Source organism: Emys orbicularis, chromosome 1 (assembly GCF_028017835.1).
Source record: "Emys orbicularis isolate rEmyOrb1 chromosome 1, rEmyOrb1.hap1, whole genome shotgun sequence".
NCBI lineage: Eukaryota > Metazoa > Chordata > Testudines > Emydidae > Emys > Emys orbicularis.
This window is the reverse complement of record NC_088683.1, coordinates 320468653-320491391: the sequence shown is the minus strand read 5'-3', so window position 1 is coordinate 320491391 and position 22739 is coordinate 320468653. Positions and strand designations below refer to the sequence as shown.

General features: G+C 41.0%; 1 protein-coding gene across 1 annotated transcript in view; it reads left to right on the top strand.

Moving 5' to 3' along the window:
- Nucleotides 1-22739, top strand: part of PDS5B (PDS5 cohesin associated factor B) — a 252523-nt gene that overhangs the window by 201385 nt on the left and 28399 nt on the right. Inside the window, exons 25-31 of the mRNA XM_065403763.1 lie at nt 2447-2651; nt 10004-10118; nt 10802-10934; nt 13274-13393; nt 13715-13777; nt 16437-16582; nt 19362-19467. Coding sequence (XP_065259835.1) covers nt 2447-2651; nt 10004-10118; nt 10802-10934; nt 13274-13393; nt 13715-13777; nt 16437-16582; nt 19362-19467 — 888 coding nt within the window. The remainder of the gene's footprint in view (nt 1-2446; nt 2652-10003; nt 10119-10801; nt 10935-13273; nt 13394-13714; nt 13778-16436; nt 16583-19361; nt 19468-22739) is intronic.

Sequence of the window (22739 nt, the reverse complement as noted above, 5' to 3'; positions counted from 1 at the left end):
ATCATTAGTACCTTTCTTACGATACTGAAATCTTACCTTGATTTAGGACCTCAGTTGAGTCTTCTCAGCGTTAACAAAGACTTCCTTTGAACCCTTACCCAAATGTTCCTTTGCCCACCTATCAGTGAAGCTTGTCTTTCTGATGGCCATTATTTTAGCCAGAAGAGTAGGTGAGCTGGAGGTCCTTAAGACTGATCTGCCTTACACAGTCTTGCATAGGGGCAGTGTCTCCCTGAGATTACACCCAAATTTCACCCCCAAGATGATCTCAGAATTCCGTCTAAATCAGATTATTTTCTTACCTGTGTTCTTCCCAAAGCCGCAAGCTTCCAGTGAGGAGAAGTGGCTTCACTCTGGGTGTCCATCAACCTTTGGCATTCTACCTGCAAAGGAATAAGTCCTTTAGGAAATCACCTAGATTGTTCGTATCCTTTGTGGAACTTGTAAGTGATTCATCCCAAAGCCTGTCCAAATGGATTTCAGATTGCATCATACTCTGTTATGAGTTAACGGCAACCTCTTTCCCATGAGGGGTAAGGGACCGCTTAACTAGAACACAGACTGCATCAGTAGCCTTGCTCCAAGAGGTTCCTTTCCTGGAAATTTGTAAAGTGGCAACATGGAGCTCTGTTCACACTTTCACAAGACATTATGCCCTGGTGCAGACTTCTACACCTGATGCAGCTTTTGGCAGAGCAGTCCTCCAATTAGTGGTAGAGCAGAGGTCCTTGCATGCTTTTCCTCAATGAACACTGCTTGTGAATCACCCATGGTGGAATACACATAGGGGCCTTCACTCAGAGAAAGAAAGGTTACTTGTCTTTAAGAACTCCAGTTACATTAAGGTGTGTGGTCCCTGTCTGTATTCCACTATACGCCCTCCTTTCCCTCTGCTGCAGAGCATTGCTAAGGTTTTTCATTGTAGAAAGGTACTGGAGAGGCAGTCGGTTGGTCCACACTGTCTCTTATGCCCTTGGTTTGGAGCATAAGGAGGATAGGGGCACAGGTGTGCTCCAACAGACACTGCTTGCAAGAATCTTCTGGTGTCAGACATGTGGGGCGCATGCATTCCTGCAGTCTAATACAGATAGGTACCACACAACTTGAAGAACTCTAGTTACTGTAAAGTAAATAACCTTTCTTTCTGTGCCTGGTGCTAGAGCAGCTAATATAGTTTAATGACTTTTGTGTTTCCAGGAGGTACTACTACGGATGCTCACTGGAACAGCAATCTATATCACCTAGGTGGAATAAAAAGCTATACCTGGGTGTCAAATATTCCAGTTCAGACTTGTGTGTACACGTGTTTAGAGTAACCCTTTGGTATTGGAGCCCATTTCTTAATGTTAGACATTCAGTCCCACCCCTCTTTAATTCTCATCCTCTGCTTAGTAGCATCAGTTGATTCTAGTCACAGGTTAGGATGCCAACTGATAAAGCCACAGCCCAATGGTGCTTCATAGATTAATTTGCAGGGAATATTCTAAAAGTGGAAAGTTTATTTTTCCCCTTTTGTTTTGGTCTACTTTCTTATCTATGGTCTTTCTCCTAGCAGTACTTCAGACACTCACTGTGCTCCTGTGCTGGTTGGGTATATTTTTGAAACTGTACCATGTTATAATAACTTGTTCAAATTACTGGCGTGCTCTCTGCATTTGGTGCTCTAATTACGCACCTTTTGTTGTCTATTGCTGAATTAATTTTGCACTGTTTAACAGATAATGTATGACTTTTCATGTTATAGTTCTAATAATTGGAACTATGTTATTGTATAGTGAATTTTCAGGAACCAAGACTAAAGCGGAGGATATCTTTTGCCATTATAAAAATATTTGTAAACGTTAGTTGGACGTCTCTTGACTAAGCAGGAGAGGTAGAAAGCTTAAGTTAAGCAGGGAGATAGAGTTTGTCAGGTGCTTTTCAGTGGCCTGAAAATCTATTTTGATTTTACCACTTTACATTTCCACATTGTTTTATTGTTAGTTAAAACAATCAATAAAGGCTTTATTACTTCAGTGGAACTCCTTATTTTTGGTCCTGATTCAGCAAGGTACTTAAACGTGTTTACATTTGCAAGCAGTCCCTTTGAAGTCAATGGGAGGGAATGCTCATGTGCTTAAAAGTTAGGCACATGCTTCTTAAGTGGGCCTTAAAAGGGCTTCAAGGTTGGACCTAAACCTATACTTTAACATTCTTCTAGTTCTATAGGGGATTTTCTGTCCTTTAGGATACATCCAGTTGAATCCTAGTGAGTTCCTGGGGCGGGATGAAGAGATCTTCCTTTTCTATAGAATAAGAAGAATTTTATGGCTGCAAGGGGATGGATTGATTTTTTTTCATACATACCATCATTCATTTTTGTGCGTAACTTCTAAATGTCTGTATTACATGTAAAAATGCTCAGTTTTTTCTTTTTCATTTTTTTTTTTTTTTTTTTTTTAAACAGGATGAGTGTTACCAAGTTAGACAAATATTTGCTCAGAAACTCCACAAAGGCCTTTCCCGACTACGGCTCCCTCTGGAATATATGGCCATTTGTGCACTGTGTGCAAAAGACCCAGTGAAGGAAAGAAGAGCACATGCTAGGCAGTGCCTTGTGAAAAACATAAACGTGAGAAGAGAATATCTGAAGCAGCATGCAGCAGTGAGTGGTAAGAAAAATAAATAAAAGTAATTCTCAGCAAATGCAAATACAAGTCTGCTAGCTTGTATGCAGACCCAATCAATCAATATTGATTGATTTTTACAGAGTATTTCAGTAAATAAAAAGTAACTCTAAATTTGTAATAAATTTCATTTGAGATATCTCAGCTAATGAAAGGTTATACACATTTTACAACTAATTTTGCGTAACACAAGTTAAAATAGAGTATACTGTTACAAAATGAAGTATTACAACCTTTTTAATGAGAGGTGTTTGCTCAAAGTTAGACTGTAAATTAAAATTCAAGAGCTAATGTAAAGGTATTGTTACATACGACAGCATTATGAACAAAGTGTTCATTTTAGTTCAGATTTAGTTCAGTTTAATTTAGATTTTAGTTCATTAGTTAATAGGAAACAAGATTAATGGTTTAAAAGCACATGGTGTCAAATTTGTCCGACCCTTGTGCTGGTGTGTTCCAGAGCCTTCCCTCTAATCCTATGTGTGTCCTACAATTGTAGTCTCCGGCACTAAGGGAATTACGGGGACTGGTCCTTCCCCCATACACCATGGCAGTTTAGTGCTTAATATGTTTTATGAATCATTACGGAGAGAGACTAATTAAGGCTGTAGCTAGTTTTCCATTATAATTCCAGTTTGGGCCCATATGCCTAATTTCACCAGAATTAAATAAACACGTGAAAATGGCCATAATAATCTGTTGCCAATGTAGGGACCTTTTTAGAAATTTTAAGGCAACTTGGATAATTTTAGATTTTGTTTAAAATAACTTCTTTTTTAAAGTTTCCCTTTGATTCTTCGATTGTCCTGTGACAAGCCAAATGTTTTTGGCTTGTCCTAGGATTGGCTAAATCTATTTTTTTCTGTGTGTTTCAGTGGCAACTGGTATATTTGACTAATTTAGGAAAATTTGGTGGATTAATAATTTATTATATACAGTGGTCATGAAAAATGTGAGTCCTATGTAGGGATTGTAAACCCTACATTGGGCAAAGGTTTGCAGATTATGTTCTTTGAGTTCTGAAGACTTCAGGGTGGGGATTAGTAACAAAAGGATTCCTGCACCACAGCAATCATTGGAATGTTTTATAAACATAACTTTAGAAACTTAAAGAAATTGTAAGACCAGTGTATTTAAGGCCATGAAAATATGTATCGGTAATGTCAGAGGAAAACGTTAAAATAAATCTGTGGTTAATGAAAGCTAATCCATTAAGAAATTAGAAAATGTAAAGGTAAGATTATAATTTAAAAAAATGTACAAGTATGTAAATCAATATCAAGCTCAACCAAACAGCCTTTGTTAGGCCAATATCTCCTCCACACACCACTCAAAGTCAGTAGGCACCCTGTACCACCTCATGCTTCTGTACAAGAGTGTAAAAGGCAGAACTGCCACCACCATCCCTCAATTACCTCTTTCCTCCCAGGGCAGCAAGATGAAACTCTAGTGGGAAAGGTTTAGGTTAGATATTAGGAAAAACTTTTTCATTAGGAGGGTGGTGAACCACTGGAATGGGTTACCTAGATAGGTGGTGGAATCTCCTTCCTTAGAGGTTTTTAAGGCCCAGCTTGACAAAGCTCTGGCTGGGATGATTTAGTTGGGGATTGGTCCTGCTTTGAGCAGGGAGTTGGACTAGACGACCTCCTGAGGTCCCTTCCAACCCTGAAATTCTTTGAATGTCCAATCTGCTGGTTCTGAAATCAAGCTAAACTTCTTTGAAATATTCTTCAAATCGTTAGAACCATTTTTGAGATCCTGTTTTGACTGTCATGAACTGATAACTAGCTGTCTGGATCAAACTTTGTTTGATCTGACCCTCCCTATCGCAGGGCTATTTAAATGGTGGATTTGAAACCTGTAGGCTTGAAGACCGTCTATCCTATGATGGACTAATCTCTCTGCAAGAGACTCAGATGCTTACAGATTCACTGTCTGATACATGAGCTGGCCTCAGGTCTTGCACCAGGCCCAGTGCTCTCTTATACAATAGTTATTTCATCTAGGCCACATTTCCCTATTTTATTTATAAGAATGTCATGTGGCACTGTGTCAAAAGCCTTATAAAATCAAGATAAGAACATAAGATATATCACATCTACTACTTTCCGCCATCCACTGGGCCAGTAACCATGTGAAAGAAGAAAATAAGGTGGGCTTGGCATGATTTGTTCTAGTCCAATCCATGTTGGCTATTACTTATTACCCTATGAGCTTCTAGGCACTTAAGACTACTATGAAGAAGAGGCTCCAAGGAAAGACCCAGCACCAATATCAAAACTGACCTCAGCTTTTGACACTAAACCTGGTAGTAACATCTCAGGTGTTGAAGTCAAGTGCTGAAAGCAGACAGTCTGAGCACAAAGGCAGAAGCTCAAGAAGGAACTCAGTGAGCTCCTGTGTGGGGACAGACATAGCAAAACCTCAGAGTAAAATTGTCCAAGCCCCACACAGCATCAAGGAGCAGACTGCAGTGCAGTAGTCTCTACCGCAGTGACCTCCGCATTGATGCCGGCCTGGAGGCATCAGACTCGTGCAAACCCAGGTCCATTGTTGGCACCAAGATGACCGTCAGCACCAGTACAGAGTTAGTGCGTTGTACGTTGATGCCATCCCTAGAGGAATTCTACTCCTCTGAGCCTTCACCAGGGCGGACATTATTCTCCATGTCATCAACCAGAGACCCTTCCCCTCTCAGGTGTGCCATTGAGAGACCTGCAGTCCTCAGCCACCACTGGCCCACCAAGCCTGCTGTTGGTCCAGCCAACAGCATGGGGTCATCTGTACTCATACAATGTGTCATGGCCTTGTTGGGAGTAATGGGCTTGCCTGCACAGGCATCAAGGAACTAATCAAGGGGTCAACAAACATGTGGACAAAGGTGATCTCATGGAGATAGATTTTCAGAAAGCCTTTAACAAGGTCCCTCACCAAAGACTCTTGAGCAAAGTAAGCTGTCATGGGATAAGAGAGAAGATCCTCTCACAGATCAGTAACTGGTTAAAAGATAGGAAACAAAGGATAGGAATAAATGGTCAGTTTTCAGAATGGAGTGTGGTAAATAGTGGTATTCCCCAGGGGTCTGTACTGGGACCTTCAACATGCTCATAAATGATCTGGAAAAAGGGGCAAAAAGTGAGGTGGCAAAATTTACAGATGATAAAAAGCTACTCAAGATAGTTAAGTCCATAGTAGACTGCAAAGAGTTACAAAGGGATTTCACAAAACTGGATGACAGGCCAACAAAATGGCAGATGAAATTCAGTTTTGATAATTGAAAGTAATGCACATTGGAAAACCTAATCCCAACTATACATATGAAATGATGGGGTCTAAATTAGCTGTTACCACTTAAGAACGAGATCTTGGAGTCATTATGAATAGTTTTCTGAAACTATCCATTCAATGTGCATTAGCAATCAAACAAGCTAACAGAATGTTGTGAATCATTAGGAAAGGGATAGATAATAAGACAAAGTATGATATTGCCTCTATATAAATGAATGTACGCCCACATCTTGAATACTGCATGCAGATGTGGTCACCCCATCTCAAAAAAGATGTATTAAAATTGGAAAAGATACAGAAAAAAACAACAAAAATGATTAGGGGTATGGAATAGCTTCTATATGAGGAGAGATTAATAAGACAGAGACTTTTCAGGTGGAAAAGACATGACTAAGGGGGGATATGATAGAGATCTATAAAATCATGACTGATGTGGAGAAAGTAAATAAGGAAGTGTTGTGTACTCCTCATAACACAAGATCTAGGGGTCACCACATGAAATTAATAGGCAGCAGCTTTAAAACAAACAAAAGGAAGTATTCCTTCACATAGTGCAGAGTCAACCTGTGGAACTCTTTGCCAGAAGATGTGAAGGCCAAGACTACAACAGGGTTCAAAAAAGAACTAGATAAATTCATAGAGAATAGGTCCATCAATGGCTATTAGCCAGGGTGGGCAGAGATGGTGTCCTCAGCCTCTGGTTGCCAGAAGCTGGGAATGGATGACGGGGCATGGATCACTTGATTACCTGTTCTGTTCATTCCCTCTGAAGCACTGGCTTTGACCACTGTTGAAAGATAGAATACTGAGCTAGATGGACCTTTGGTCTGACCCAGTACAGTAGAACCTCAGGAATGGAGGTTGTTCGTAACTCTGAAATATTTGTATATCTGAATAAAACATTATGGTTCTTTCAAAAGTTTACAACTGAACTTTAACTGTATACAGCTTTGAAACTTTACTATGCAGAAGAAAAATGCTGCTTTCCTTTTTTTTTTTTTAATAGTTTACATTTAACACAGTATGGTAGTGTATTTGCTTTCTTTTTTTTTTTTTTAAATCTCTGCTGCTGCCTGATTGTGTACTTCCAGTTCCAAACGAGGTCTGTGGTTGACTGGCCAGTTCATAACTCTGGTGTTTATAACTCTGAGGTTCTACTGAATGGCTGTTCTTATATTTACGTTTACATAGCCTCCACTCAGCTCACAGGAAGTACCTAAGATTCATGGTGGGGCCCAATCATTACAATACAAGGTTCTGCCCTTCAGACTCTCCACTGCACTGAGAGTTTTCACTGGTGGTCGTGGTAGCACATTTAAGGAAATGGAAGATCCATGTATGCCTGTATCCGGACAACTGACTGATCAGGGACAGGACACAGCAGGTGATTTAAATAGCCTCAGATTGTGTCCTTTCACTTTTATCTCAACTGGGACTCCTTGTGAACTGAGAAATAATCTCTCACCATCACTGATAAGATTTTATAGGAACCTTGATCAGCTCTAGATCTGAAGAAGCCTAACTGCCAGATGACAAGTTCCAATCTCTTCAGTCCACCAGTATATGACCTACAGGCAAGACTATGACTGTGTTTGTGTGTCTGAGACTCTTAAAGCCCTAAATCAGCATACAAGTACATGCCAGATTTTACCTTCAACACTTATAACTGTGGCTGAGGTCCTTTCAGACATCACATGAACAGGATGATCATAATCTTACCTCAAGTCCTGTGAGAGCTTGCTTTGAGGAAAGGGTGACACCTTCTATCCCTCTCCCCAACAGTAACTCCTCTCGTGGATGCTGCAGAGCCGACTGAGATGTTTACTTGAACCACCTTCAGATGCAAGGCACGTGGTCTCAAGATGATTTGAAACTACATATGGATGTCTTGGAGCTGAGGGTAATCAGATTAGCCTATATAGCATCTTGCCCATTCTGTGCAACTCATGGTTCACATCTTGATGAACACCACATTGGTAAGGCACTATATAACTAACAAGGAGATGCTCAGTCATCTCCTTTTTGCCAGGAAGGCTTCAAGTTCTGGGACATGATCCCACAAACTCTACACCTGTCAGGGGTCAACAGTAGATTTCCTGAATAGAAATGTGGTAACCAGTCATGAGTGGTCACTGTGGAAATTCTATCCTAGACCCAATATTCTGTCAGTGAGAAACTCCCACCACAGATTTGTTTGCCACAGTGGACAACATCAAGTGTCCAAATTTCTGCCCCCAAAAAAGTGAGAGCCCTGGCTTCCTGCTAGATGCCTTCATCTTTTTTGTGGTCTCGGGGCCTCCTGTATGCTTTACTGCCAGTTCCCCTGATTTCACCCGAGCCCATGAATAATATCTAAAATCAGATGACAAGACCTTGATCATCATGATAGCCCCATACTGATATGATAGCCCAAGTGGTTTTGGTTGTTGGACCGGTTCTAGATTTCCAAGCAGCCTCCCATATGCCACCTGGCTTACCTAGACATAATATCCCAGAACCTCAGTCAGATGCTGCACCTGCAGTCATTGTACTTGATGGCTTGGATGTTGACTGACTGACAGCACTGTTGTAAAAGATTGTGCCCTACAAGTTCAGGAAATTCTTGTGCGGAGGAGGAGACTTTGCACCACAAAGACTTACTTGAATCTTGGATTACATAATACTTCTGAAACAAACTGGGCTAGCATTTAACTCCCTTAAGGTTCACCTTGCCACAATATCAGCATGTCATACTCCAGTTCATATCCTCTGGTATCGAAATTCCTAGAGCCTTCTTCATACTTGTGCTCCAGTCAGAGACCCAATTCTCATGTGGGACCTTAGAATCATCCTTTTAAAGCTTATAGAGCCTGCCTTTGAGCTGCTGTTGAAATGTTCAACATGCCCTCTGAACTATCAGGATGTCTTTGTCATGGCCATTACCTAGGCATGGAGATTCAGCGAACTCCAAGCCATTGCAGCTGGCACCTTAAACACCCTGCCACAGGAACAAAGTGGTGATGAGACCACATCCCAAGTTCATCCCGAAAATAGTCTCGGAATTCTACCTGAACCAATCCATCACCTTACCAGTCTCCTTCCTGATCCACACTCAACACCGGGAGAGAAGAAGCTGCATAGTTCAGATGTCTCCAGAGCCTTGCTTTATTACCTTAACAGGACCAAGCTTTTCAGGTTCTCTCTCTGCCTCTTTGTAGCCATATCAGGCCAAGCTAACTCAGAGACTCTCAGTGGGTCACGGAGTATATTTCCACCTGCTATCAATTGGGCTGCCAAGCCTCTCCCACTGAACATCAAAGCACATTCCACCAGGGCACAGGTGGCATTATTAACCTGCTTCAGAAACATGGTATTTTCTGAGATTTGCACGGTAGCAGTACATGAAGTAACCTGCTTACTTTTGTTCAATATTATGCCCTTGACATGGCAGCCAGGTCAGACACCTGTTTAGGAGAGCAGTATGCAATCACCATTTGATTGATACAGCTGAAACTCCTCATTCCCACCATCCAGGGAGGTTATTGCATGCCAGTCACTTATGCTGGAATCCATACCAAGACATACTTGAAGAAGAAAGAACAGTTAATTACCTTACAGTAACTGGTTCCTCGAGATGTAGTTATTGTAGATATACAGTTTGCCCTTCTGTCCCTGCTTTTCAGAGTCCTCAGTTGAACTTTGAGAGAAGGAGGGTCACGGCTGTCCTGCCCTTTATGTCCTCATACAGGAGAACAAGCGAGGCACAAGGCACATGTGAGGCCTCAATAGACAGTCAAAAAATCAGTTCTTGTGAGCATGAGGTGCAAGTGCACTTATTGTGGGATCCGTACAGACTACAATATCTCAAAGAACCACAGTTACTGTAGGGTAAATAACTGTTCTTTATGTCCACCAAACCAGCACTAGCCTATATATTAATGCTGACTGACTTTATATAATGCTCTTTGAATTTTATGTAAAGGCGCAAAAAAAAAAAAAAAATCCTGAACTAATATACAGATTTCTAACACAACTGTTTTCCTTTTTTTTATTCTATTCTATACTTTCAGAAAAACTATTGTCACTTCTACCAGAATATGTTGTTCCATATACTATCCACCTTCTGGCACATGACCCAGATTATGTGAAAGTCCAGGATATTGAACAACTTAAGGACATTAAAGAGTAAGACTATTTCCTTTGATATTCTTTTTTCCGAGGATTTCTAAGGCCATGTCTATGCTAACACGTATGCCAGCAAATTTTTTGTCGCTTATGGATGTGGAAAAAACAATCCCCATGAGTCACATGAATTTTGTGGCATACGTGCTTGAGTGCACAGTCCTATGTCGGCAGGAGAGGCTCTCCTGCTGACATAGCTACGGCCTCTTGTTGGCATAACACTGCTACACAAGCGATTTTACAGTGGCACAGCTGTATCGGTACAGCTGTGCTGCTGTAAGCTTGTAAGTGTAGACATGGCCTAAGATCTAACTTATCACTTTCTGAGATAATTCCATGATAGCTTTTTACGTTACAGATACCATGATAAATTGTCCAGTACATAATTATGAAGAGTAATTATTTTCTTAAATTGGTATAAAAAATACTAAATATTCCTAGATCATATTGGCTGTTTAACTCAATGGTGTTAGGCATTTGGGGACCGTTCAATGTCACTAATGCATTTTTCTGTTCTTATGTTTGGTTATTCCTTCCCAGTATCTTTAGAAAATTTGAAGATGAATTCATTCCCAAAAGCCAAACTGATCAGTGGATGAATTCAAGTTAAAGTAAACTGTATTCTTAAACTTTCTTTGACAGTTTTTCTTACTGTACTTAATAAGGAAAACCATTTTTCCCCTTAGGTGCCTGTGGTTCATACTGGAAATACTGATGTCTAAAAATGAAAATAATAGTCATGCGTTTATCAGAAAAATGGTGGAAAACATTAAGCAGACAAAAGATGCTCAAGGACCAGATGATCCAAAAATGAATGAAGTATGTTTTACCTTTAGTGAAAGTTGCTTATTTATTCCAATATCATGAAACTGAGGCATTTTTAGACGCCTATTTTAAAATATGTATATTTCTCAATAGAATTATATATAGAAGGCAATAGGTGTTCTGTACACAAGAATCAAAACTATGGACTTACTTTAGGTTAGGTGTCCTGTTACTTTACTTGGCTTCAGTAGATGCCTATATTCTTCAGACGCTAGTTGGAATTGTCAGGAGCCTTTTATCTTTCTTTTAAAATTAGTTTCAATAAACCATTTTCTTTAAATATGCATAAAATATCTTTACTGGTATATAAGTTTAAGTTCTGGCAAGTTAGGGTTAAGTTCTGTAATGTGAGGCTTTTCTACTTTGCAACAGTGTTCAAAAATTGCAGTGTAGTACCAGTAAGCAGTTTCTTGAACATTTATTTTAAAAATATGCACAAACCAAATTTCTCTAACTTGCATTAATAACACAAACATGTCAGTTATTTGGATCGCTTCATGTGTTTATGTAAATCACCGTGATATATTCAGATTCTGAAGAATGTAAGCTTATTTTTTTTCTCCCTAAATAAGTTTTAACTCTCACGGTTGCACAAAAACACCCCACACAACACCTCACCTTCCAAATGAACTGAGTATAAACTGATTGTGTCTTTCTTTTACTGCAGATAGCCTGAAACAGTGATTGAGAGTTGCAGACTCCCAGTCACCCCCATAATCTCATTTGGGGTATTAACTCTCTTGCCTAATAATGACATTTTAAATTTTAGTATTAACTATACAATTCTAATCATTTTAATGGATGGATTGAGGAAGGATGTAGGAATGAACTCCATGTAGTCAGTGTGTGTCACTGAACAAATAAACTTTGTACTTCACATTTATTAGGTACTACGTAAAGCCAACATCTACCCTTGTTTTTGTAAATATTTCCCATTGACACAGTGGGAGATCTTCTGTGGATTGAGGAGTGGGTATACAGTCCTAAATATGTCTCCCATGCACCCTATGGACCATAATTGAAAATGGAATTTAGTCCTCCCCATAGTATGAGTTTGACACCCCTTCTACAGTGCAAAAACTTTAGTATTCCTGTTTATGTAGCGTAGACATGCACTAGTTAGGTGTGTGATGTGTTATGTACATGGGAAAAGTGTGTGGTTGCTATTAAGGTTTTGTGTTAGAGTGAGAGATGCAGGAATTTGGTATGTATTGTTTCTGTGGGAATTTGGAGAGGTGGAGCGTATCACAGAGTAGTTAATGTGATGTGTGGATAATGTAGGTTAAAGATAATTCACTTAACAGGACATTTCTTTACTTGTAAGGAATTTTGTTGGGGGTGGAGGTTGTACTTCGCAACTATTACAATGATCAGATGGCTTTTGTTTGTGGGAATATACGTATTATATACTACATACATCTCCCAGATTATTGTGTTTATTATTAGCATTACAGTAGCATCAAATATATTGTAGACATATTATAGGCTGAAAGCAACAGAGAGTCCTGTGGCACCTTTAAGACTAACAGATATATTGGAGCATAAGCTTTCGTGGGTGAATGCACACTTCATCAGACGCATGTAATGGAAATTTCCAGAGGCAGGTATAAATATGCAGGCAAGAATCAGCCTGGAGATAACGAGGTTAGTTCAATCAGGGAGGGTGAGGTCCTCTGCTAGCAGTTGAGGTGAGAACACCAGGATTCTTACAGTTAAGGTTGCCTAACACTTCCAGCTAAAAACCACTGTTTTAGTTGCTTATAAATTTCCCATGTCTGATATGGGCTTGATATAAAGTTTTTTAACGTTCCAGTGGAAATAGTTCAGCCCTTTCTGAGAACAAGGTTAAGCATTTTTTCCCTCAGTCATTTCTTTGAAGAGCTCTAGGGCTTCGTGCTTTGAAATGGAAACTTGGAATTTGGCTGAGACACACCCTAGTGTCAAGGAAGTACCTCTTGCTGTTCTCAAGAAAAATCCACCCAGGTTACTACAGTGCATGGGTGCATCAACAGAGTGCTGTTAAGTGGATGGTTTACACAAGCCAGACTAATTAGTGTAGACAGACTGAATATTTTCAGAAATCACATTTAACTGTACTGTTTTAATCTTGAAATGTACAGTTTTCTAATGTAGAGACCCCACAAGACCCAGCTCCGTTTGACCAGATAGTTTGATCACTCAGGTAGCAAAGAAACCCTTTGGACTTTGAATCATTTCCAGTATGCCTCTAAAGTGGCTAAAAATTTCAAATGAACTTATACTTGTTACTGTCAAAATTAAGGGTGATGCCAAGTCTGTTTAAAAAAAAATAACTCATTTTTATTTTGTAACAGAAACTCTACACAGTTTGTGATGTAGCAATGAATATCATTATGTCAAAGAGTACAACATACAGTTTGGAATCCCCTAAAGACCCAGTACTTCCAGCTCGATATTTCACGCAGCCTGACAAGGTATAATTTAGGTTTTTGGTTGGGTTTTTTTTTTTTTTTTTCTTCAAATTAAATTGCACTAAAGATTTAAATAGACTGGTTGTTTTCATCTGTTTTATTACAATAGAGCTCTTGTAATTTACATAGTCTCTTTTTACTTATGATCTCAAGTCAATGCACGTGTGGTATCTTAAATGTTCAGATTTAGCATTTAAAAAACATAAATGGTTTGAAAAAATTTAGTAGTTTTTTTAAAAATTGCCTGTTCCACTTCATAAACCTATTTTTTATAACTTGTTTATTGATTGACCTTTCTTTCCTTCTTTATTCCCTTGCTTGCAGAATTTCAGTAACACCAAAAATTATCTCCCTCCGGAAATGAAATCTTTTTTCACTCCTGGAAAGGTGTGTTTTTTTTTATTATTACCTATCTGTTTTTTCAACTAAACTCTCCCAATAGGCTAACCATTGCACAGGCACAAAAGGAGGCATGGCCCCTGCCCCAAAGGGCTTACTCTTTTTTCTTTTTTTTTAAACAAATCCCACAAAACAGGGACAGAAGCTGGGGGGGGGAGAACACGTAACAGTAAGGTGGTTGTCTCCTGATAATACAAAGTTTAGCAAACTTGTAAAATGTTTGGGGATTTTTTTTTAACAATGTTATATTTCTAAAAAAATTTATAGTAGACTAAAACTGTATGAAATATGAACTAGAAATAATGGCAACAAAGTTAAGAAAATATACAGGGGAATCTCAAGTTGGAGTAAGGAGGTTATATTACTTCTGTATTTGGTACTGGTGCAACTGGAATACTGTATCAATTTCTGGTCTCCACCAGAAGGATGTTGATAAATTGGTGAGGGTTCAGAGAATGACTAAAGGATTAGAAAACATGTTTTATAGTGATGGACTTTGGAATCTCAGTGTAGTTTAACAAAGAGAAGGTTTAAGGATAATTTGATCACAATCTAGAAATATCTACATGGGAAACAAAAATTTGATAATGGGCTTTTCAGTCTAGCAGGCAAGGTATAACAAGATCCAGTGGCAGAACATTGAAGCTAGTCAAATTCCCATTGGAAAAAGGTGCAAATTTTTAAGTGATAATTAGCCATTGGAATAATTTACAAAGGGTTGTAGTGGAGTCTCCATCATTGGAATTTTTAAATCAAGATGGGATTTTTTTTCTAAAAGATATGCCCTAGTCCAAACAGGAATTAATTCAGGGACATTTTATGTCCTGTGTTATGCAGGAGGTCAGAGTAGGTGATCACAGTCGTCCCTTCTGGCCTTATACAATGGTCAGGAATGGCAGAGCTGAAAATGGGCCGGTACAGCATACCGGTAAGAAGTGGCCGCCAGTACGGGGCCGCATGCAGTCCCCGGTAGAGACCCTAGGCAGCTGATGGGGGGGGGGAGGGGAAAAGGGGCAGCTGCTCTGGGGCCCAGCGATTTAAATCATAGCTGGAGCCCCTGGCGGCGCGGGCCGGGCAGCGCAGAAGGTCTGGCTGGGGGAGGCTTACTTTCACCCCTGAGGAATGGTCTAGGTATATTTGGTCCTGCGTCAGTGCAGGGGGTTGAACTAGATGACCTCTCAAGGTCCCTACCAGCCTTACATTTCTATGATTCTATAATGTAGGAATCTATAGTCCAGTTTTGGATTGGAGCCCAGTCCAGCCCCTGTAAGGCTCCCTTGCTCTAAGGGCTGCCTTTGTGTTTCTGCCTGAGTCAAGACACCAAACTAGCAAGTGGTCATAGAAGCGACAATTGGGGCCAAGTAACCAACCAGTAAAAACTTCTGACAGGAGTCCCGTCTCTCTCATTACAATAGATAGAACTGTTGCATGCAAATTGGGTGCAGATGAATGGTAATGTTTAATTGTGTTATCTCTAATGTCTGAGCTAAATTAAGAATGATCTGACCTGTTGATATGGCCCTGCCTATAATCAAATCTTAGATACAACAATTGGTGTTAATTTAGCTTAATTATAACCACGTGTCTTCAAAAGTAGCCTATACACAAGATTTAAATGAGTTTTAACTGTATGAGAAGTTTGAAGAGTTTTTCTCATTGCTAAGATCATTCAGGACAAAAGGGTGTCTGAAGTGGTGCTAAATTTCTTAAATGACCTATTTGTTGATTGATGTTAAATAAAGTAACAGATTTACTTGTACATTCTGAGAAAAATTAATACTATATACAGAGAATAACGCAATTGTGGGAAGGATATTTTATGGTCTTCATACACAACAGAGTGAATCCCTTCTGTAAGTGTAAAACTCAGTTCAACCTTAACTTTGGAGGCACAACGAGCACCTCCATAAGACACACATTCTGTCTACAGAATCACTGATAACTAACTGTCTTTGGTAAAGCTTGCATGTTACACAGCTTCATCATTCAGTGTAGTGAGCTAGAGTCAGGGAGTGGTTTAATATTAAACAGTCCTGTAATGAAAAAGTAAATAATGGATTATACTGTCATCCATAAGAGAGTAAGAATAGTTATGTTCTTTTATATGTATTATCTCTAGCAGGTTTTCAAATTTGTCTCTCTAGTTAGGCATCTAGGTATGTGGCTTAATACTGAGAGTGACTTAACCTCTTAAACTTGTATTAAAGTCAGTGGGAGCTGAAGGTACTCTGCCCCACTGAAAATCAAATCACTCTTTATTGAAGTGCTAACCTAAGATCCAATCATGTTTGGAAATTTTGGCTCCCCGGGTGAAATCTTAATCTCACTGAAGTCCGTAGCAAAAATCTCATCGATTTTAATGGGGTCAGGACTTCATCCCAAATGTTTTGCTTCTGAACCTATTTTTTCCTCATGGAAATCGTAGTCTCTGCCACCTTCCATTTGGCTTCAGTTGTAACTTTTTTGTCTTTTTATTTCTGCTTTTTAAGTAAATTGTGTTCTAATTAAAAAAAAAAAAAAGACACTGGTGATTGTAGAATGTGTGCAGGTTGCATGCAGACATTTTAAGCTTAGTACATGTTTGAGACTAGTTTTGTAACATACTAAATATGTAGATTAAAATAAAAAAAAATATTTTTTGTTTCAGCCCAAAGCAGCCAATGTTCTTGGAGCAGTTAATAAGCCTCTTTCGGCAGCAGGCAAGCAGTCCCAATCCAAATCTTCACGAATGGAAACTGTAAGCAATGCCAGCAGCAGTTCAAATCCAAGCTCTCCAGGAAGGATCAAAGGGAGGTGGGTATACAGCAGTGCAGCTTTGATGCGCAAGTATTTTTATGAAAGCTGCAAGGGTTTCTATAATATTGGTTAAAAGTGCTAGACTGAATTCTATTCTCTTGTGTTGGTGTACATCCAGAATAACCAGCACACTAGTATAACTGAAACCAGAATTTGGCTCACTACCACAATAAAAATAGATAAGTTTTTTTTAAAAAGCAGTCCAAACACATTACATGAAAGCAAGCTAAATTCAAATCATCATGTACAATGTAAAATAAAAAGCAACCCACATTCAGTTATAGATCTGGGGTTCCCATCAAGCTTGTGTAGTAAACAGTAATTCTAGCTACATCATCATCATCTCCCATTGAGTCTGAGAGTTTAAGGACATGTGAGCTCTCTCATGATCTAAGATTTTTGGTAGACTGTCCTGTGGTGGTGAATTACGTTGTCTCTGGACAATGTATCACCTTTTAATTTGTAATATTAGTTTTAATGTGACCAGTGGTTTATAACTAAAGAATTTGTGAGCGGTTGATGAAGGCGATTGATTGCATATATTGGAGCACCTGCTGGGAGCACCTGCTGGAGGCACCATGATGAACAATAATTAAGAAGGAATACAAGTAGTATATGGAAATAGTTGTTCACTGAAGACAGACTGGAGGCCAGTTTCTTCCCTGCTCCAGTGAGTAAACTCAGTCTGTTAGGCTAATAATATAGCTAGATTCGGATTGTTGAGCAGTCTTCTCATTGCTGCAATGCTACAAAATGTATAGCCTGGACTGTAATCTCATCAGATCTTACGAGTTGAACAGGACCAAGCTTGGTCAGTACTTGAATGGAGACCTCCAAGGAAAAAACACAATACTGCACAAAAGGATGCTAATGACTCAATAGGTATCACTCCTCTTTGTGATCAGTACTGAACCAATCTACCAGCATGATGGCAGGACATTGCAACACAGTATATGTATATAGTCTTTGAGATGAAATATAAAACTGAGCTCTTGATCACTCCTGTCCATTAAAGATCTCATTTGCACATTTTTCTAAGAGTAGGAATAACTACGACAGTCTTCAGACCATATCTTAGAATAAGGAACTATATTCCACATACCTAAATTATCCCTTTGCTCTATTAGATAAGATAGTCTTCACTTCTTGTCCCTAAACAATTGTGCAATGTTTGCTGTGTTAAAATGCCTGCCTCATTCCAGCCCCAAGGTAGATGAAACAAAATGGTCCTCCATATACTATAATAATACTTAGCTCTTATATAGTGCTTTACTTTAGTAAATCCAAAAGTGCTTTACAAAGAAGGTATGTATCATTGGGAAATAGAGGCACAGAGCAGTGAAGTGACTTGCCTAAGGTCACCCAGCAGGCCAGTGGCAAAGCTGGGAATAGAACCCAAGTCTCCTGCTCCCATTCTGGTGCTCTATCAACTAGGCCATAGTGTACACACACAGTTTAAAAAAAAAAAAAACACGCACTGGTGTGGGGGTGTATTTATATACACACTATATCACTTGTACTTTTGCAAAAAGGACTGTATACATGTGTTTTGCTTGAACTTTGAAAGAGGTACAGAATCTTGTCCTATGATTTAGCCAATCTGCCCCAATATCTGGTATGTAAATAATAAAATAATTGCCACCTTAGCTGGGGAGCAATCTTAACCGACTTACTTGAGAATCTATGTAAAACAGCTTTAAAGTTACTGTCAGGTAACAAGTATCCAAACACAGCCTTCACTAATTGAAAAAATACTGTCTCTAGGTGTCTCACTCTTTCACTTTGCACAATTACATGATATATGAACTGTCCTATTTTACTATTGAATTGTTTAACAAGTTTATTATGTTTATCATCTGTGAAGCTAAATGAATTATCTATTCCATCATTTAGATGGTGCAGGATTAAGAATTTTAAGTCTTGAAATTACTATTTTTAAAAATTCTCATCACTGTGTTTCAGTGCCCCCCATTTTGCCATCAACATCTTTGTTTTGGGTGGGAGTGACAATTTATGCTATGATGCGACATACTGCCATGTGTCAGCTCCAATAACTGAAGTTGAATGACTTTGCCAAACCTTTTCTGGCTTAGGGCTCAGTCATCTTCTGAATTCTAGTCTTGTTGATTAATGTATTATGCAGCTATTAAGCTAAATTCTTATTCCAGAATTTGAATTTTTAATGCATGGTTTTAGAGGAATTTAACATGAGGAAAACTTAGGGGAAAAAAGTTGATCTCTGAATTAACAGAATATAGCACAGGCAGGAACCGTTTGGTTACATTGTTAACCTCTAACAATATGTATGTAAAAACACAAACATTATCTACCAATATGTCCCTAAAGGTTGAATTTGGGTCATTTATCCTGCAGGATGCTTAATCTTTTCTGCGTTGTGTCACAGAAGTATTGAATTTATTTGACATCAGCCTGATTGGGATGTCATAAACTGAGCATTATGTCTTCACTGCTGAATCAAAGACAGAGGATGGCCTGGGTGATTGACTCTTATTAAAACAGATTTCTTCAGTAATTGCAAAAATGCTGAGGAAAAACCATAAAAATAAGTGTTATATAAGTCACCCGTTATGATATTGCCAGTGATAGGTGATCTGAAAAATAACTAAAGGTATGCTCAGTTCGCTCTTGTTTGTTTTTTAGATTTATTATGTAGACAAAGCTGCTGCCAATTTGACAGTTTAGATCCAAGCAATCACATTAAAATTATGTTACTGCATTCCTGATATTAAGTGATGATAAATGTCTGCGTTGATAGGCTTGACAGTACTGAGATGGACCACAGTGAAAATGAAGATTTCACAATGGCTTCACCTTTACCAGGAAAGAAAACTGACAAGAGGGACGACTCTGATCTTGTAAGGGTGAGCTGCTTGGTTGTATTGCAGCTATTTCAATTAAATTTAAACTTAATTAACTGAACATTGAACAAATAAGTGTATACAGTCCTTATAACAAGCATTAACTAATGTAGTTTTGTAAACTCCCACTTTTACATGGAGTTGAGCTAATGTCCATGATGGTCAATGTGGTTATGATATGACAGGGGTCGGCAACGTTTGGCACGCGGCTCGCCAGGGTAAGCACCCTGGCGGGCCGGGCCAGTTTATTTACCTGCTGACGCGGCAGGTTCGGCCGATCGCTGCCCCCACTGGCCGCGGTTCGCCGTTCTGGGCCAATGGGGGCGGCGAGAAGCGACGCGGGCGAGCGATGTGCTGGCCGCGGCTTCCCGCCGGCCCCATTGGCCCGGGACGGCGAACCGTGGCCAGTGGGGGCCGCGATCGGCCGAACCTGCCGCGTCAGCAGGTAAATAAACTGGCCCGGCCCGCCAGGGTGCTTACCCTGGCGAGCCGCGTGCCAAACGTTGCCAACCCCTGTGATATGAAATAGGACTGTTTACCAAAAAAAAAAAAAAAAAAGGCACCTCCTTACTTAACATATCTGTTTCGTTTGTGTGAGTTGTCTTTGCTTTCTGTTACTAACCAAACCATAAAGGCTAGCAGTAAGATTTGCAGATTACCAACAAGGGTTGGGACTGAAGGCTTTAGAGGAGCTAGACTAGTGAGAATTGGTGCATGATTTGCCTTGTGCTCAGAACCTGTTGGAAAGAAATTGGACAGGTACGTGAATTGCAGATTTGCTCACCGTCCCTAGCAGTTGCTTGCTCAAATTTGTGCTTAAAGGTGACCCTAGCTATTGTTAGCACTGCACAACAAGTCCAGCTATGGAAGATTAAGCTTGATTACCTTGCAGATCAAGGAGAACTCCCATAAGGTTGACCATATGTTTGACTTGGCTTTGGGGACTGGTTTGGCTGGCTGAGATACTGGGTAAACCCTACTGAGAAGTTTGAAAATGCACCCCTAATCTGATTTTTTTTTTTTTTTTAAATAAGTGGGATATTTCATATCCATGTTCCTGGTATTGATTTTTATTTGTCTTAATGCTTTATTATCGTACATTTTGGTTGTCTCTTCACTGGTGATGAGGCAGATCAGGCCTCCCTTTCCAGCTAACAGCTTCTGTCAACTGATTGAGTTGATAGGACTCTCCAATATCTGCTGTGTCCTGGCTGTCTCAGGTGCCCAAAGGGCACCATAGCATAACAGAATTTTGGAAGTTAAAACAGCTAAGCCTTGTGAATGGAGAAGAATTGGCTGAAGACCCACCGAGAGTCAGATCATCTTTTGTACAGATAACTTGTACTGCTGCACAGAAGAGGTTTGACTGAGGCCAAGAAATATTATTTGGTCTCATCCTTACACAGCACAAGTAGCAGTCTGCCTGAACACTTTCATGTGGTATGAAATCTGATTACTCCAGACTGCCTTGCTCTCTTAATTGCCCTTTTAATTGATCACTGATTTTTCAGATTTCTTTGTTGGTGAGAGAACTGGATTTCAGGCTTGTCTCCCAGAGCATTTTGAGCAAAAGCTGGGTGCTCCTTATTGACTGCCATCCATTCTTTGTGTTTGGTTGGGTCTCTGAGAATGCCTGTTGCTATCTAAGTTGATTAAGGCAAAGTTAGATAGCTGTGGTTTTCATTGACAAGCATTCTCAGAATTTTGCTTTGTGTGGAGAGATTGCCAGCTAAAACATGTACGTCTGCTCTCTCCTCAGATAATTTTACCTTGATGATAGAGTGCTTGTCAACTACCTCCAAGTTTCAGAACACCCCTTTTACTATAGAAGTGAGGGAGAAAGCAATGGCTATTAAATTACATGTGCACTTGAACATCGACATACAGTGTACATAACAGTTGCATTCTTCTTCGAGTGATTGCTCCTGTGTATTCCACAGTAGGTGTGCGTGCTCGCTACGTGCACCGGTGCCGGAAGTTTTTCCCTTAGCAGCATCCGTAGTGGGGGGAGCACCGCTGCGACCCCTGGAGTGGCGCCGACATATCGCGCCATAAAGAGGGCTGTGTGCTCCCCCCACCCTCAGTTCCTTCTTGCCGCCAGTGAAGGTAGTCGGAATTTTGTGCTCCAGCCTTGGCTGCAGAGTTTATAGCCTTAGTGGTGTCCAGTCTCACTGAACTGTTTTGCTGAACTTTCTTTCGTTGGTGCCTGGCTCGGGGCATGCCCCGTGGCCCAGGCTTCAAGTCATGCGACTCTTGTCGCAACTCTATGCCCAGAAGCGATCCACACATTCAGTGTCTTCGCTGTCTGGGCGAGGCTCATATTAGTGAGAGGTGTAAGATTTGCCGTTCCTTCAAGCCGCGAACAAAGAAGGAGCGTGAGATCCGACTCCGAGCCCTCTTAATGGAGTCGGCATTGGCCCCGGCACCGGCGCGTCGAGCCGACCCAGTGCCGGGCACCTCGTCTTCGGCGCGTAGCGAAGGACTTGCGGTGCGCCGTCCGGATTCCGCGCCCGGTACCATGTCATCGATGCGCAGCGAGGCCCCGTCGACGAGCCGGCACCGCTCCCCTTCTAAGAAGCAAGGGAAGACTCAGCGGCGCCAGGAGAAAGAACGGGGTGAGGCCAGACCCACGTTGGGCAGCCCACGATCCCCATCGGGACCGAGACCTCCAACTCGGGTGGAGCGGAGTAGTCCGGTGCCCTCCACGCGTGCCTCACCAGAGGTGAGAATGCCTTCGATGCCAGAGGCAGCTCAGGCCGCATGCGACACTATGACGCTTCCGGTGCCGGGAGCGCCGCCTTATTTCTTTTTAATTTCGTCACGGGAGTCCCAGGCACCGAGGCGTCGTAGTCTCGGGCGCCGGAGGGAATACAGAGACAGCACTCCCAACTCCTACCTGTCCTCGTCCAGGGGCCGTAGACGTCATGTTTGGGACTGCTCCAGTCGTTCGTACGGCACCGTGCGTTCGTCCCAGACCTCCGCCTTGGCACGCAGCTGCCCCTCCTCGAGCCGCTCGGTGCCGCAGGACCAGCCGGCCCTTCCGGGCCCCCTTGCATCCCAGGGCCAGGCCGTTCCCTGGCAGGGACAGTGGTGCCAGTGGGCACCGCCGGGACCCCACTCCGTGGCAGGAGTGTCCCAAGCCCAGCCGATGTCACCACCTCGGCACCGTGATGAGGCAGTGGGTACCGACCTTCCAGCACTGACTCGGGCCCAGGGTCAGGACATCGAGCTACCGGTACCACCGGGTGCCGACGACACCGCGGCACCGACCTCCT